The sequence below is a fragment of the Prenolepis imparis genome, unplaced genomic scaffold, assembly GCF_030444845.1.
Source record: "Prenolepis imparis isolate NDT839.2.m4 unplaced genomic scaffold, iyPreImpa1.0 SCAF_1, whole genome shotgun sequence".
In the NCBI taxonomy this organism is placed as follows: Eukaryota; Metazoa; Arthropoda; class Insecta; order Hymenoptera; family Formicidae; genus Prenolepis; species Prenolepis imparis.
In genome coordinates this window covers 16,471,682-16,490,798 of record NW_028141159.1, presented here as the reverse complement: position 1 = coordinate 16,490,798, position 19,117 = coordinate 16,471,682, and the positions used below count along the sequence as shown (strand labels likewise).

Below are 19,117 nucleotides of genomic sequence, written 5' to 3'. Positions count from 1 at the left end.
AAATTTATAAATGACGAATATCTATATGGCCCTGCAAATAATAACGCGAGATTGGTAATTTAAATGGTTATCAAAAGGTTTTAAAAATTTTCAGAATCTTCACGTTTATCTGCGAGAAATCGTGTTAAAGCATATATTGAAATGAGTAGTTAACACCTGTTTATAGCGTATCTATTCCAAGGTTATTTCTCGCTTATTGACATTCTGAATTTTCGAGATATCAGATAATAATCTATATACATATAATAATTGTCTAAAAAATTATCGACTTATATTAATTAAAAATGTGAATATCTCTAAAAAAAATTATTACTTTAAGTTTGTGGAACTTTTTTCCTAAGTTTTATTATACGCATAATTTTAAATTTGTATCTATAGTTCTGAAGAAACAAGAAAACATCTTGTGTGTGTATGTACACATATGTACACATTCAGGAACAGATCTAATAATTCATTATCATTAATAACTCATTTTTTTATATTTGTTAAATAATATTAATTTTTAACATGAAGCTTATTTCCATGCTGTGATGATAATTATGATTCTAAAATATGCAATATTTACATTATTCGCTTCGGTTTCGATAGAATTTGTGAGGAATGTCTATATAATATTTGTAAATTATATAAGTTATATGACATGTAATTAACTTATGACTTGAAGTTTGATCACGTATTCTTAAGCGATAATTAATTTCATAATTAATTTTTAAAAATATTTTAATGTTTTTGAATCTTTCCTTGAATCTTCTTTTTCTAACATTTTGAGTTTAATTGACTAGAACAGAAAAAGTGTAACAAAATATAGCTTAAAGAAAAGAATGGGCCCTAATTTTCATTGCTTTTATACATCATCATCTTGTCTTGCAATCTCGTCCAATTCATATATATATATATATATATATATATATATATATATATATATATATATATATACATATATATATATGTATATATAGCCTTTTCTTTTATAAAATTAAATACATAATTGCGATATAATTAAGCAAACATTCACGCAAAAAATGATCTAAAAGAATGATTGTAGAAAAATTATTGTATCAGAGCATAAATTATTGTAGATTGTATTATTTTGTGCATTTGGATATGTGAATTTTCTTACATGTACGTGAAATTTTGCTCAATTATATTTCTCTTATATCCAATTTTATACATATTTTTCGTAAAATTATTAAAGAAATATGTTAATGGTGACCTTAGAATCAATTTTGGTAACTAACGATGGACTATAATAAACAGAGAGTTTATCTTCTGGCATGGAAATAGGTAAGTAGTGTAGATTTGTTTTCCTCGCATATCATCGCTCTTAATAAAATGGGATAAGTAGAAAAGCACATCTATGTTACAGTTTTATTTCCATAAAATATTTATATCAAAATCCATAACTTGGATTATATCTCTCATGTTCTAAACTCTAAGCTTTTATTTTAATTCGACATTTTAATTCTTGTAAAATTAAAATTTCTCTATTTTAATATATAGCTAATTTAATAATAACATTGTTCAGGACGTTGTCCTTGTGAAAGAAGGCTCACTGGGCTTCAGTATCATAGGGGGAACCGATCATTCCTGTACGCCATTTGGTGCAAAAGAACCAGGGATTTTTATATCTCATGTAAGTTTCTCACTCTTATGTCTTTTTTAAATATATATTTAAAATTTATTTTTACACACATACACACATGTTATATCTATATATTTATATATATATTTTTTATGTATAAATTTTATATGTATAATATACATATTTTTAAATATATATATCTATATTTATATGAATGTATTAGGTTGTTCCCGGTGGCATAGCAGCCAAATCGGGTAAACTAAGAATGGGCGATAGGATATTGAAGGTAAATGGTACAGATGTAACGAAGGCCACGCATCAAGAAGCGGTGATGGAACTTTTAAGACCGGGAGACCAGATTGTGCTCACCATCCAACATGATCCACTTCCGGAAAGTTATCAGGTAAATTGTCAGCGGGTGCTTTGCAGGGCATAGGCATAATATGCGATGTTTTTTTAAATAGCTGTTTAGATTAGCGATGCTTATAGAGCTGTATAAGTAAATACTACGGATTTCAAATATAACTTTACGTAATTGTATATCACAAAATTACATTATGCGTGTTCTTCACGTCACTTTTGACAAATTGACTGAATGCAACACGTGATTGAAATGAAATGCGTGTGACTTCTTACAATCTCTAGATCATTAACCACAGTTATTTTGTAAATTAGATATGCACCTTTAAGAGATTGTTTTTTAAGGAAAGAATCACACTTATATATCTTTTTACGCTTACAATTAGAACTACACAGGCACTCTATTTGATAAATGAATTAGCTTTTTGAAAACCTTTTTTTCACTTTCGGTTTTATTAACACTTTCAAGGAATGCTTGTTAGTTGCAAACGGCACTCGCGGTGCTTGAATATGCAATTATTTCCTCACCTAATGCAACTTTTTTTTATAATTTGCCCCACAAGCTGGTCGAAATAGAGTACATCCCTGTGACAGTAAGTACTCGATGCGTTTGACCCATATAACTTTATGCCCTTATTTACGCTTAATCACGAAAAGGCTGCAAATTTCACTACTATGAATGACTCGCTTTTGCTTATGCTATTATTTACACGAAAATTTATTATTTTATATTCAAGTGCTTTTTTTTGTGCTTTGCATCACGTAATTACATTTAGCGCATACTCTTAAATGCTGAATCAAAATAAAAATGATTTTTACTCTACGAAAATTTAATCAATTTGTTCTTGCAAATGTCAATATTCAAGTCCTCTCATTTTTTAATTTAATTTTTTCAATTATGATTATAATTCAACAATTTATCATATCGATAATATATTCTGAAATAATAATTATTAATAGTTAAATAAAATTAAAGTAATTTATATATTCTGTAACATAATATCTTTTATGTTTATATTTCTATACAATAATTTGAAATAAAGACAAATAATAATCTGTGCATTTTTTCTAAAATGAATATAATCGATATAATTTGTTTTAGGAATTAGTGATAACGAAGGAAGCAGGTGAAAAACTTGGCATGCACATTAAGGGAGGTCGAAGAGGACAGAAAGGTAATCCTCTCGATCACAGCGACGAGGGCGTTTTTATATCGAAAATTAATTCGGGTGGTGCAGCCAAAAGAGATGGACGATTGAAGGCAAGTATAGTTTGTATATTTACTGTATTGTTATTTTTTAATTTTAATAAACTTTAATATTTGATTTATACTGAAGCTTATGTATCGTTTTACGATAGGTTGGAATGAGACTGCTGGAAGTCAATGGCACATCGTTATTAGGTGCGACTCATCAAGAGGCTGTCAACATTCTTCGGTGTTCAGGGAATACGATCACATTGGTTGTGTGTAAGGGTTACGACAAAAGTGACGCTGAACCGATATTAACATTATCCGACAATGGAGAATCTAAGGGAGCTAAAGTGTCTAACGAATCGAGGGATCCAACCGCGGACGGTACTAAATCGTTGTCGCAAAGTGTGTCCAGTTTAGACCGAGACGACGAGGAAGCTGCAATTCTTAGGCAAGAACAAGAAATGAAGGCTGAACTCGTCGCTTGGGAACAAGAGGAACGAGAGCGAGCACTTGTAGAGCAGAGGGAGAAATCTACACCCGAAAAGGTAAGACGATACGTTTCTAAATTATTTCTTATAATTTCTGAATTTCTGAATAAAGAGTTCTTATAATTTCTGAATTAAAAAAAAAATTCGGAATATTTCCATTTAAATAATTTAAATTTGAAAATATAATAAAACCTATTGCATAGAAAACCATTGGTCTTTTTTATAACTTTGCTAGAGAGATTATGTAATTTACAAACATTTACTCCGCACCATATCTTCTGGATATATAATTCAATTTGTATAATTTGCATTTTCTGATTTTGACATAGGTACTAGATGTTGTACGAGCGGCAGAATCACTAGTAAGCAAATCGAATAGTCCTGTCGACATGGTACCACCAAAGTCACCCGGAGGTACCAAGGATCTCAAAACTACGACGATTGTTATGAGTAAACACACATTAGCACCTCAGAATCCTAATAATGTAAGTAATACAATGCTTTAATATATAATTTATTTTTCTTTTTTATTATTCGTCACATCTTATATTTTTCAAATTTTAACATAAATGTGAAAATACATGTGTAGCATCTTATACATGTAGAATATTTCAAAAATAAACCCTCTGATTATATTTACTCTCTTACATTTTCACTGATTTATTATTTGAAGAGGGAAAAATATCTTAATTTAATAGACAAAGGATCATTATACTCTATTCTGTGTGCATATATGAATTAGAAATATATTCGTAATAATATATTTATTTCATAAAATGTTGCATGCCCCATATTTTGATTTTAATAACATGTTAATAATTTAATAATACCATGCATTCTTACTATCGATATTGCCCTCTTTTTATTTGCTTGGCATGGCTTTCTTCGCAGCATGAAAAAATATTATATATTTTGTACTTTGCCTTCAAATTGCTTCATCCAATACTATTAAAATATCTACAAAGGAAAATATAAATACATATTTATTCGTCATTAGATTAAAATTTTAAAGCTTCTTAAAAAGGGGGAGTACAAATTAATAGTGTAGAAAATTTGTACTGTTATAATGATTATCTGCCAGTTCAAGAGTTTTGAATTGGAGATATATATATGTAAAACTGTCAACTAATTTTTTTTACGAGATAATCCGACTAACTTTTAATCGTTATACAAGACACACATCTATACTACTCTATACAATACAACTATACGTGCTGCATGAAATGTGAAGATCCAGAAAGAGAGAAAGAGAGAGTGAATGTGTGTGATATTTAAAATAGATAAATATTAATTATTATTTTAAAAAATATAAAAATACTACTTTTTTTTTTTTTTTCTCAAAAAATTGTCTAAATTATCTCTTTTTATTAAGAAATACTGTTATCTCCACAATAAGTGATATAAATTCTTCTATTGAAATAGTAGCATTCTATATAGATATTTCAATATTTCCAATTAAAAACTTTCAATGAAATTGAACTTCTTCACTCTGGTTTTATTAAAATCTCTACTTTAATCCCCCTTCAAATCAAATTTATCATTAATAGAGTTGTCTATGTTTTTTACGTTTTTTTTTTTCGCAATAAGAAATCTAAGCATTTTCATGGAATTATTCATCATCATGTATACGATTTATTACATGACTTCATTAGGTGAAACCCACTAAATGGCGCATGAAATGTTGTCTCGGTGTCTTTAGCATGCTCTCCTGAGCGGCAAAAAAGAGAGAGATATTTCACATGTTTACAGACAGTGGAAGATGATAGTGCTACTTTGGCTGCCCTCTAACAGGAGTGAGTCGTTCGTCTTTCTACTCATTTTCCCCAATGTGTCTGCGTCCATGACTCCGATGCCGCAGGATTGCGTGCCATAACATAAAAACGTTCTCTAAGAGTTTTCATTAGCTACAAAAAAATGGCATTGTGTGTAACTCGCGTATAATATTCACGATGGTTTATCGTTGCGTTTTTCTATATGTCCGCCAAATGTTATACGGCACTTGTTACTCCATTTGTTACTGATACTGCCATTAACGACATTAAGTATCGAGAAATACGCTGATACGGTTGAGTTGAGTCTGTAATTAAGTTTTTGCTTCGACAAAATATAGCGGGACAGGAATTTCGAATTATGACACATAATTGTGATATCTTACCCGACTAGAAATTGTCACCTATACATCTATACATACACATATACACATACATACATACACGCAATACGGATATATATATATAATATATATTATATACACATATATGAATTTTATATATATATATATACATAATATTATATATATAATATTAATATATATTATATAATTTTATATATATATTTAAAATTCATTCGCGGTTATATAAATGTCGGATAACAAGGGAAAATATTTCTGTGATAGATAGAAACGCAAGTTGTAGTAAAGAATTTCTCTTGTATATAAATACTTAACGGAATCTTTTAGTAAGATTTGTATATTAATTTTTAGACTTGTTTGCGTATATATAAATTTGGTATGTACGATACACGTATAAAATATGATCGCTACAGTTAATTTAAATTAACTGTTGCGTGATTCTTTTCAGCTGTCGAATGAATGATTACTATAAAGATAGGAGGCGATTTGTGATATATAATATATACGATGAATTGATGATTTTTTGACGTAATGAGGGTCTGTTTATGTACAAGTTTCTAAAAATTTTCGTTAATCTATTACAATCGTAAATGAATTTTGATCATTTAAATACGATTTAATTACATATTTTAAGCGTTACATATCTCTATACACATTTACGTTCTCTTAATCATATATAACGGAGTATTGAAGGAAAATAGTTATGATTTATTTAAGAATTGTGTGTCATCCTTTTATTGCAAGAAAGAAACATTATGAATGTTCTAGTTAAAACACAAGTATCGCTCTGTACTTATATTTTATTAAATGATTTGAAAGAGCACACAATATTTTCAACGCGAGATTCTATTAATAATGTCTTTGTAAAAAAATATTCCGACTATTTTATAACCAGATATAAGTGATATTCTTCACGATACATCTATAAAAGAAATTGTCGGTAATTGTTTTATACCTCGCTGTGTTAAAACGTGAGCACATATTAAATTGATTCTAGCAATGCGTTGTATTATATCGCGTTTAAAAAATATATATAGAATATAATTCCAAAAATAGAATATATATAGATATAAAATATATATATTTCCTGGTTGAGAATTTTATATATATACATATATATATATATATATATATATATATGTATGTATGTATGTATGTATATATATAAAATCTACATAGTATTGTTAATTTTATAGAAGCGCGTAATGCGTCTTGTTACTTATTCGTTTGCATACAATTTTATTAATAACGTAGTTCAACAAAAAACTTTTCAACATAAAAAAACAAAGGATCATTTTCCACAGTATTTTCATGCTGAATACTATTTTAATCTTTAAATTGTTCTGTCACAAAATCACAATTTTCAGAAATTTACAGTTAATTGTGCAAAAAAAACGATTTTAATGTATTTTATCGTAATATAACTATGTGACGTAATAGAGAATTTTTATTCAAATCAAAATTAAGTATGTTGTTAGATCTTTCAAAAAAAGTTGTGTTGATTATGATTAAGAAAATATTTATAATTAAATATAAGATATATTGTGAGATTTGTAAATTAAGCTATTGAGGATCTATCAAATATTGTTCAATATTTATTTAAACTTAGGCAAAATTAATAAAAGATCTGACAGTCGTTTCGTAATTTTGGCATCCGCTATATTAATTTTGCTATTTTAAATTCGTCAATTTTTAATCAGATTTGTATTTAACAATCTATAGATCTTAATATTTAATTTAATTAACCATAATCACAACAAATTCCTTTTGAGGAAAAAAAATCTAAAGTTCTAACTTAATATTGATTGCAACAAAACTTCTTCAACATATCATTTATTATAATTATAATTCAACAAAATATATTAAAATAGCTCTTTTGTGCGACATTAATTACAAATTTCTTAAAAATGTTGGAACAATTTCGAGTTTGGATTATATTTAGCATAAAAATACTACAGACAATAATCATCTTCTTTCTTATATTTTGTTGAACTGTATAATTTATTTATAATTACGCATGTATATAGCGATCGTTATATATAGTAATTTGCACTTTTTCCAGCTACAGATTTTTTTTACATTGAAATCGAAGCGCTTTTTTTTATCAAAATTTTTATGAGCACTATATTTTTCGACACAGATAATCTACTCGGAAAATTTTAATGCCCTGATAATCAAATCTCTCTTAATTTGATCTTTATTATAAATCGAAGAGAGACAACACGCGATGTCGATTTCGTAAACAGGCTGTATTCTAATACTTGAATATTTTTTAACGAAAATTTCTTTGAATTTTGTTCTTTCGCACGATTTTTTAATTACTGATGTTAAGTTAATTATTTCAGAAACAAACTTGCATTTTCTTAATTCAATGATTTCTGAGTTTATTTATAAATTCGTCAATAGCACAGAAGCTTCTTTATTCGAACTTATCTGCGATTAATAATTACGTTTGTAATTTTTAGTCAGTCGGCAATCACAATTATAGTTATAATTTATGATTAACATACATAATAATTTATTATATTAGAAATTTTTAATTAAGATTGTTTAGGAAAAATTAACAAGATATAATTAAAATGTTATATCACTAATTACTATCGTTCCTATATAGGGCATATACCGACTCTTTTGGAAAGATATACGTGCATGATGAATGATTTTATTTCATAAAACGCTGTTATTATTCCGTCTTGATTGTTCTTGCAAGAAGAAAATAATATTTCGATCTATTGTGAGCGTATCTTCAATATTGGCCTTTGTCTCTCAGTTAGATCTATTAATACGGTCTTAACATTTGGTACATTCAGTACTGCAATTGAGTCATATCATTATTGAAATTCAAAAATGAATGTATTTATATATTTTCTATAATTATTAATAATATGTTTGCATAACTCTAATGGACCAGATGTTTATATATTACTACACAGAATATCGAATAAGAGCTATATAATATGATATTTAAGTATCTAAAAGAGAGATGTTAATGTTTTAAAGTTGCAGTTAATAATCGATGGAATAGGAGTGAAATTTGGACGTTTTTAAGATAATCTGCCTATGCGCACAGAGGTTTTCTGAAAGTGGTTAATAGTTATCCCTGTTGTGAGATGTATATTAAGATAAAGATACTTTTTCATAATCGTGTTTAGATAAGAGAAATATATATATAATTGCAAGATATTATTTTATCGTACACACACGTAGTCTCATTTAAAAATCAATTTATTATGTTGTTTCATATAATAATATCCTACAGTAGAGGAGACTGTTCACCAAATCATTTTTGGAAACCAAATCTCTCGTTTCCCTCTTTAAATTTAATAAATAGAAAAATAACGAAATGAAATAATCCTGTATAATTATTTTGAACAAGATTATATTAATGTGCACAATAATTCTTGTTATTTACTAGTTGTTGTCGTCAAGAAATATTTCTAAAACCTAAATTCTAAAAACAAATACCCTGCGCTTATTTAGATTCGCTTAAATCTTGCACAAGAGTGATGTAAAGCAATAAGAGTATATCAATAAAACGTTCGATATCCTCTTATGTTACGAATATGAGTAAATAATTTTTTTTTACCGAGAAATATGCAATTCGCGAAATGAGAGTTGAGACACATCCGTACTGAGTTATTCTACAGGGTAATATACAGTCCAGGGTAGAGAGTAGCACACAAACGAGATTCACTCCAAAACTTACCCAAGGGGTTTATCTCTCGTATGGTGCATGCACAGTCTCCGCTACTACATCAATATACGATGGATAGGGTACAAATAATATAGGATAGCTTTATAAAATGAGCGAACGTGTTTAACGTGTATCGATGATCACACATATGTTTACACAGATTAAATTATGCGCAACGCGTTGCATGATTTATTGCAATAATAGTACAATTGAGAGATACATACATACACTATCGAACGATCGTGAAGAGAATCCGGAGAGACGATCGGACAAAGAAGTTTGAAAAATTCTTCTTTAAATCCTAACATATAGATTTTGTATGACATGTAGCACTCGGCGGAAATAAATCTGTTTTAAAGTACGATTATCAAATTTTAAGCGGATATTTAATATTCAGTTATCCAATTAGAGGTATATATTATTGTTTGAACGTTTATAAATCGTCGTTTTATAATTCTTTTATTACAATCTACCGTATCTTTATCTTTAAATATCACAAAATACGTGTGTCATCTATTGAACATTAATAATGCATTGTTTTAAATTTGTTAAAGAATTATTTTTATAGATTATATATAGTTATAGTTTTATAAATTATATATATTATTTATATACATATTATATATATTATTACATATATAAATTATTATATATAAATCATATATATAATATATTCACAATTTTTTAGAAATTATATATATATTTTTTAGTTACGATTTATATCGATTAAATCATTGTAAGCTTCGCATGTGATTGACTACTTATGTGATGAATTATTACTTCTACTATTTATGATTTATTTCTCACTCTATATCGCGTGTTCCGTACGTATTAGCGAAATAATTAATACAGTTTTCTATATTATTTATCCAGTCAAGAGCAAATGAGACCTCTGGAGCATCAAGGAACTTTTCTTCGTCAAAGTCAGCCACTCTTCCTAAGGCAGCGAGTTTCGAGCACTCTACCTCTATGCACACTTTACCCTCTCCGACGAAAAAAAAATCTTTGCCTAAACGCAGTATCACATTTGCCGATCTTCCACCAATCTCGAAAAAAAGCTCGGACCACTCAGACAAATCCCATCCGTCCAATGTCAAGCCTGCATTATCCGCAACCATCGAACAACCGATTCAACATCCATTGCAAGAAGCATCTGCTTTTCCTCCGCAAACCGTCGTATCTTACGAAACACCCTCCGTACAGCATGCACGTTTCCGACTACCCTCGACACCTCTAACCGCCCCCGAATGCTGGAAAGATCTTGACACTTCGGCTTCCCTTAGCAAGCGACAGATAGCACGTTCTGTTGATGGGAATTTTGAGGAGGTTGAGGTGGGTTTCAGAAGCATGTGTCTAACTTTTAATTTAACGTACTAACATCTTTCCAATATTTTGGAAAAAAAAGAAACTTTTTTTTTTCTTTTTCTTTAGCCAAGCCTTTTCATATCCAAAATTATATTGTAGTGGTCAACTTGTTGAAATTACACGATGTGCATATGAATATTACTTTAAGCGAATACTTTGCGTTGTGTGTTTGCACAGGCTTAAAATAAAAAAGAAACAGGATTATATAAAAAATGTGAACTGCTTATATTAATTTAATTATATCGATGTAATGAGTGCTATATTATAATTTAATTAATGATTTTTTTATGCTAAAGTTGCTACATTACTATATTAGCAAAAGAAAAATAAAAGCACATTGCAATATATATTAATTATATATATTAATAACACAATATATAATAACAATATATATTAATAACAATATATATTAATTGTTCGAGAAAATCCTAATTTTTGTGAGTTCTTGATTATAAATATTTCAATTGTTAACTTGCTGTAGCGAAATATTTTGATGAAATTTGATGTACGATACTTAAGAAATTTTCTTAGAAGCAAATAATTTTCGCAAATATCTAAACAGTTGTGTTTCTATAAATATTTTTTTTTTATTTGAAGCCTTTAAAAACGCACGGACAAAGTTGCTGCTGTGAATTAATTTAAATAAATAATTTCAGCAAATTCGAAAGCATTTCCATTCATGTTTAAGTTTTTTCGTTTCATTTATATCTTATATAAATTAAATTTAAATAAATGTAATTTTATAAATTTTAATAAATTTAATAGATTATTTATATGTTTACATATTATATAATATATTTATATAAAAAGAGGATATAACATATGCTTTCGTATATATTTCAACTTATTATTATATGTAATACAATTACATTCTCTAAAGTTGCGCGAGCCGATGGTTTTTTATATGTATAAATGTTATAAATCAACAGCAATCTCCAGCTTCTTCTCCGACGCCGCCATTGACGAAACTGTCAGTCAGCGATAGAAAGAAGCTTTTTGAAAGTGCCATGGAAGAACATTTGAAACCATCGCCTAAACCAGGTGAGAATATTTGTATGTTTCTCGCGCGCCGGCTCTATTGTATTTTTTATGCATTATATAATTTATAATTGTAAAATTTATATCACTTTTGCAAATTTATATATACATATAATCGTGTGTATACATGTTACAGATAAAATATTCAGCTTCTTAAGTCAGGATGAGGTAGAAAAAATGAGACAAGAGGAAGGTAAGCTATTAATCATTTTTCACAGTTTCATTATATAATTTGTCTTAATACAATTGAAATTAAACCATATATTTTGTATGTTTTTATAGAGAAAAAGATTGCAACTTTGACGCGAGATGAATTGAAATCATGGGCACAGCTTGATGAAAACGAAGGTCTCGAAGATCTGGATCTTACAATGGATAATCAGGATAATGGACGACCTAAGTAAGCTTTAACTATCACGTTTAAATTATTTCTTATTTTGAAATACAATTTTAATACAATTTTTACGCGTGTATGGGAACGTTTATGACGTTTAGTGCGAAGTACGAAATATTGAATCTTCAACGAGTATATTATAAGGATATAGGATGAAGAACGATTCAATTATTTACATATATAAAATACTACTACTATGCAGGCAGCTTTTCAAGTAAAAAAAAAAATTTATTGTTATGTTAATATATTATATTTATATTGACTATATACATATATATGTTGACTGAGATTTACAATCTATATATAAAAGAATACATAATGTTTTTGGATATACAATACGCTTAGTAATTAGTATATTTTTAGCGCAGTATGTTCCGTTTCTAACTGTATAATAATATAATTTCTTTGCAATTATGAGCATGTCTTTGCAAGACTGGATATCTTTACAATATTCATATGTTTTATCGTTTGAATACCAAACGATATGCATCATCTCTCCATTTCTCATTCAAAATTTGAATTTATTTAATTTATTTGAATTACTTGAATATTTTAAACATTCAATTATTATTGAATACTGTACAGTATTGCTACACTGAAAATAAATGTGATTTTTATTAATGGCAACGTAATTTTCGAGAGTTGCAACTGTTCCATGATGTATAACAATTGATTTTTAGAGTACCACACAGATTGTTAAAATCCGGTAGCTTTCGTGGTATTTAAACGTACTAATTACTAATAATTACGATTACGATGAGGAGATTGGTGAGATTTTCGAATTGTTTTTTTAAAAAGACCGTTCTCAAATCTCTCCGATGATCGTTATATCATAATTATGTTTTGCATGCAGACATGCAGTACATTTATTTACAATATGTGCCGATAATAGTGTAATTTCTTTTTGATAAGTCCCATTTTTACTAGAATTTTGAAACACTTTTTCTAGAAGACTAATAGATGATGATGAACTATTTCTAAATGATTCATAATTAATAACGGTGAACATTACATTGTTTATGCTGAAAATATGGAAAATCTCACTATATCTCATTGTCAGTAATCATGATCCGTCCTATTAGAGTAAAAAATGCATTTACATTCATATTACAAGTCTCCAATAATGCGAACGATCTGACTAGCACTAATTATAATGCGTTGCTTCTGTATTTTTTTTTAAATAAACACGATATTTGTAACATTTGTACGTATATCATTCGTCAGTATGCATGCTCATTACCTTCCAGTAGCCGACTCAGCTCGCGAACTTCGATCCCTCTTATCCAGAATGTTCCCAGCAGCGTGAGGACAGCAAAAGCGGAACGTCGTTTGAAAGAACGATTAATACAAGAGGTATTATATCTCCCACGATAAACATTTATCTATTATTTTGATAAATTTGTTCTTATAGCTATTATATTTTTCATTAAAATGTTTTGATTAAAATGAAAAAGAAAAAAATACTCGTACATTTATATATATTCGAGAAGAAGAGAGAGTCAGAGCACTCTCGATCTACTGGATTTTGCATAAATTTCTATAATCATTCTGTTCGCGCAAAATGTCCTTTCTAATCGGAATTTCATTCTTTTTCACCAGGGCCTTATTTCGGACGAAGACGAGGAACATTTTCTGAGCCCCGCGGAACAACGAGCGCTCAGAGCGGAGAAACGCGCCGCTTGGCGACAAGCTCGTCTTAAATCCCTCGAGCAGGTAAAATTGCAAACCCGCTGTATAATATATAAATTATTTTATTAATTAAATAAAATAATTTATTTTAAATTTTTTATATATTTTATTTTAAATTTTATAATTTCATCTACATACGTATACAATTCTAATTGTTATTCATCTATAAAATTAAATTTGAATAAAATTAAAATAATTAATAAATTAAATGAAAAAATTTTCCAAAATATTTTTAATTTATATGAATATCCATTAAATAACTTAACTATTATTACAATATTTTATCTTCTTTTATCATTATTAAAATTTGTTCCACTAAATCTATCTCTTTACGAAAAATAACTAACATTAAAATTAAATTCTTCTCTAAAATTTATGAATAAAACTCTTTTTAACTTAATTAACAATTCACTTTTAAAATTATCTAACTCGCTGTATGTGTATATCGTGTGTGCATATGTATGCATAAGTTATATTATATATTAACGAGTTATAATAACTAATCATTCTTTTTATCTCATCAAGCTACGTCACTGAGTATTTTTTCATGTTTGTAGGATGCGCTTCAGGCACAGATAGTGATCAAAAAGATGAGCGAGATAATGGACACCACTAATAAAAGCGAAGATGCGCGCGACGCGGCCGATACGATTGAACCTGTTGTCTCCGATCAAGAGAAGACGGTCGAAGTAAGCATCTTCTGCAAAGAATATTTCTCCCGCCCTTGCAAGAGGAAATTAATTTTTTTAATAATCTAATCATATATATATAACAAGCAAGCCTGAGATCGTTTTAAAATTGTGTGTTTAACCGATCGCGTGTACTAATCGCTAATCCTTGCTCGCCTTAAATTAACAACAACATTCATCGAGTGAGAGAAAATTCATTGTTACTACAACGGTTCCCGTTTGTCTGTCTTTTTACCACCTTAGTTCGCTACGTTACGGCCTTCTAGCGCGGATTTTCCTAAACTCGCCGTTCGCAGTAAAGTGGGTCCCCCTAAAGAGATACGCGAATCTGAGAAAGTAGTGGACGAGAAGGTCACTCGGCGTACCGAGGAATACCTAGACGAGGTGACGGGCGAACGTCGTGTACGAACTGTCGAATACGTCGAGAAGCTCATTGAGCGTCAGGTATTATATCCTCTAAAGACTTCGCATCAGCTATTCAAGTACATACACGTATTTCGATGGAGGAAAAAGAAAGGGAGAGAGGGAGAAAGCACAAATCATCATTATTGCAATGATTTCTAAAGTGCACCGCATTTACTCAAAAATACTCGTATTCTTTGTTTCCTTTTTTTTATATATTTTTTTTTTTTTATTTATTTTTATTGTATAAAATTGTGAGTCTTATTCTATGCCACATCTTGGGAAGCTTGTTGCGAGCTTATGATATATTAACTCCTCGTCGTACACGATTGATTGAAAATTGTTATCGGTAATATTAACATGGGAAGTGAGTCGTTGATCGCAGTGTTAGAAAGCAACATTACAACGAGCGATAAAGTTTAGTTTATGTAGGCTTCAAAGATATACATTTTACTAGAAACGTTAAAAACATTTTTTTTATATTTTTTTAAATTTACGCTTTCATGCATCCATATAAACGTGTCATGTTTGTCATTTGTCGAATCATTATTGTGTTTATTGTTTCAAGAGTCCATCGCTTACATCGATGGTACGTTATGCACCACCTTGAACTACGAATGTCATTTCTACTGATCTAACTAACAAGCTTTTCCTGACTTTATATCGGTAATTTGGTTTTTATATCTTATGCGCATATATTTTAAGCTTTTGGCTACACATATGTATGTATTATGTGCACAGATTAACTCTACTCGCATGTCTTACACTTTAGATGTGCTTTTCATAGCATGTAGAAATGCAGCAAAGTTTTATTATCCTTAAAAAAAATCAGGAAACATAGAACTAATAATGTATTCTTTTCGTTAAAGTTTCATTGAACTCTGGTTCTACAAATACTCCGATGCATTCTAGAATACATGTAATACGAAAATTACATTATTTAGCCTATGTATCCTATTTTAATGTATGCTTTTAGATATCGCAGTTTTTTTTTTTTTTTAGATTATCGCTGTTGTAAGACTTGTATAAAAGAACTTCGATCGCACTGTTTTAAATATAATGCCACACAAGGTGAAAATTTAAATAGAATCATATTAATTACAATGTACGCATTTTCATAATTAGGTGGAGACTCTGAGGGAGAAGATTATATCGTTGGAATTAAGTAACGCGGAAGACGACGTGGAAAGTGTAACTGGTGCGAGCGACGCCGGAAGTGAGAGCGAAGACACCGCGGGACAAAATACTGCCATTAGCACCGCGGAAGAGAAAACGGATTCTCATACCATCTCGACCGACGCGACCGACGAAGTCACTAGTGCTAAAACAGACGCGAGCATCACCGTCGTCTCTACCAAGAAGAAAAAACGAAAGCGATCAAAGAAGGGTCGCCACTGACAAAAAATGTGCATTTTAACGAATAGGTGTAGTGAAACATTGATGTTAAATATTTGAATAACTACGAAAGATCTTTGTTACTTCAATATATTCGACCATTACACGCGAATTGTGTGTAATATTGTTCTACAATTAAATACATTTATACTACATAAATTAATTGTATATGCATATATGAGTGCACATATATGTATATATTTGAAAGCAAAATCGATCACTTTTCAGTTTCCAATACGTTGGTACGTATTATCGTGACGTACGTGCGCGCATTTTTTATCTTTCCTTTTTTTCTCACAGATAAATATAATAAGTTATATATAAACAAAAAATAGCAGTCTGACTTTTTTCATATTAGACATACTCGATAAAAAATGTAAATGTTTACATACAAAACTTACTTCATGATTGGTTTAGTAAATAACTTCTATTTTCATCGTCTGTGTACAGATTTATAATTAGCATCTTTATTTATCTTGTATATGAATCGCGTATGTGTATACGACATAGTTTTACAAATCTAATGTGTGTAATATGGATTTTTTTTTTTTTTGGTATATTTTAATATTGAACACTACTGCATTTTCGTTATATTATTATCGATATATTTTACAAGTAATTTACATATATCTCATGTTTAATACTAATTAAAAGTTTGCTAATTTTAGATTCATGAAGTGTAAAATAAAAATAAACTTTAAGGGAAAAAATGCAAATTTATAAAAGTGAAAAGATAATTAATATCCTAGTAACAAATAATGGAAAATTCCATGACATCTTGTGTTATGCCTCTTTATTATTATTTTCTGGATCATTTTTTGCATATAATCTAATTTTATTTTATATACAGGATATGTTTAAAAACATGATTCTTGCGTTAGATATGCGATATTAATAAAACAAAAAACAGAAAAATTTCTGTATTGACAAGAAATTATTGAACATAATTGCATTTTATACGCATAGTGAAAATCGGACACTTCCGTTTTCTCTCGTCTAACTTTCCTCGAGAATATTTATAATTTTTTTAAAAGAATTATACGAATAATGTGATAAAACTATGCAATTATAATGTTACATACATAAGGTTCTATATTTTATATAATTGCGTGCATTATAAATATCTTATAACGTCCATTCTCTTAGAACAATTATTTATATTCAGTGCAACGTGCTAAAGAAAATATTATGCGTATTTAAAAATTGTAATTTCTATTATTACTTCGCGAATATCGTGTAAAATATGAAGACAATATCATAGGCTTTAAGTTGATCGAGGATCTATCTTGCGTTTGTAAAATATTTTATTTTATTATTTAATTATTTTATTTATTTGACTTTAATATATGTTTTATGAAGATATTTTGATTTGTAATAGATATTGTAAAAAAAAGTAAATCCGTATCATTCAAAAGTAAAAAAATCAAATTTGACTTTAATGCGAATTATCAACGTTGAGAAGTCACTAAAATATCAAGAGCAAATTTAGATTTTTTATAATTATAGTTTGATAGTTTCAAGATGTAGTCGGAACAGATTTTGCATATATGTGGTACACATATTTTTATTTTACCTTGAATGTATTTACAATAGTATACATATATACTCGAGACTCTATGAAGAATTTAAGACACACATCACATTTACATATATAATTTGTCATTCATATAATATATTTGTAATATTAATATCACTTTAGATTTAAAAGAATATTATTTTATACTGAGTATTTACATTATTTTTTAATTATAAGAAAAAGATGCGATTAAAATACATTTTTATTAATAAGTAATGCGAATGGATCTTTTCCAATGAATGTAAATAAGTGCGAAAAACTAAATAAAACTGCGATTATTTGCGATTTAAAGTGCGATTAAGAAAGAGGGACCAATAAGTGAAAAAGTGGGTTCATCATAACTTTGCTATACACAGCAGAGGCACTTGAAAGACATAATATTATCGATAAGGTTTGGATGTTGGGGATGGAGGTGAAAATTTTCTATATTAAGTACGATATCAATGAAGACGTCACATACGAAGAAAAATAATCCGGATTCTGTTTCACTAATTTTCTTGATCAGATTGTCTTGTCGCTTCAACCACCCAGCATCCAAGCTTATTAGTATCAATAACAATGTTCAATGTTATCGATGTATGAAAATATTTTAAAAGTGCCAACGTTAATACTGTCTCACATAAGAATTATGTATCTCGTTAAAATACCTATTATACAAAATGAATAACATACATTTCGTCTCCTATTTCGCTGCTTCTTTCTTTAACTTGGTTTTTGCATCAAACGGCGAAAACTGTAAAACATTCAGGAAGCTTCGAATACTTAATTAAAATATAAATAATTGTAAAAAACTTTCTTAGTTTTTATATATAATTCGCTTCTTTAATTATCTATTTGGAGGTCTATAAAAAAAAATGAAATTTTTCTCTCATGAATAAAGCGTTACGACTTGCTTGTTTAGCTTTTTTATAATTATCATATATGTGATCTTGTAATTACATTATATATGTATTACATTATATTTGTATGTCTATATTTTGCATGTCTATACTTTGTATTAATTTTCTGCATCACTGAAATTTTATAAATCTAAGTGCGGTAAGGAACAATAATTATTTTTTAAGACTTTGCCAAGTTTTAGGTAAAAAAAAAAAAAAAAAAAAGAATTGTAAAAAATAA

General features: G+C 28.6%; 1 protein-coding gene across 6 annotated transcripts in view; it reads left to right on the top strand.

The window, feature by feature from the left end:
* Nucleotides 1–19,102, top strand: part of Scrib (scribble planar cell polarity protein) — a 33,106-nt gene extending 14,004 nt beyond the window's left edge. For 2 of the 6 annotated variants that reach the window (XM_083032489.1, XM_083032458.1), the window contains exons 21-35: nucleotides 1,526–1,633; nucleotides 1,806–1,985; nucleotides 2,506–2,535; nucleotides 3,045–3,203; nucleotides 3,302–3,682; nucleotides 3,955–4,110; nucleotides 10,324–10,782; nucleotides 11,745–11,856; nucleotides 11,990–12,046; nucleotides 12,136–12,253; nucleotides 13,495–13,600; nucleotides 13,847–13,960; nucleotides 14,494–14,625; nucleotides 14,869–15,069; nucleotides 16,153–19,102. In XM_083032489.1, coding sequence (XP_082888615.1) covers nucleotides 1,526–1,633; nucleotides 1,806–1,985; nucleotides 2,506–2,535; nucleotides 3,045–3,203; nucleotides 3,302–3,682; nucleotides 3,955–4,110; nucleotides 10,324–10,782; nucleotides 11,745–11,856; nucleotides 11,990–12,046; nucleotides 12,136–12,253; nucleotides 13,495–13,600; nucleotides 13,847–13,960; nucleotides 14,494–14,625; nucleotides 14,869–15,069; nucleotides 16,153–16,425 — 2,586 coding nt within the window. In that variant the 3' untranslated portion in view covers nucleotides 16,426–19,102. Of the gene's footprint in view, nucleotides 1–1,525; nucleotides 1,634–1,805; nucleotides 1,986–2,505; nucleotides 2,536–3,044; nucleotides 3,204–3,301; nucleotides 3,683–3,954; nucleotides 4,111–10,323; nucleotides 10,783–11,744; nucleotides 11,857–11,989; nucleotides 12,047–12,135; nucleotides 12,254–13,494; nucleotides 13,601–13,846; nucleotides 13,961–14,493; nucleotides 14,626–14,868; nucleotides 15,070–15,595; nucleotides 15,694–16,152 lie in introns of all 6 variants that reach the window. The other 4 variants (XR_014424808.1, XM_083032475.1, XM_083032468.1 and 1 more) reach the window with 4 other exon arrangements.
* The last annotated feature ends 15 nt before the right edge of the window (nucleotides 19,103–19,117 follow it).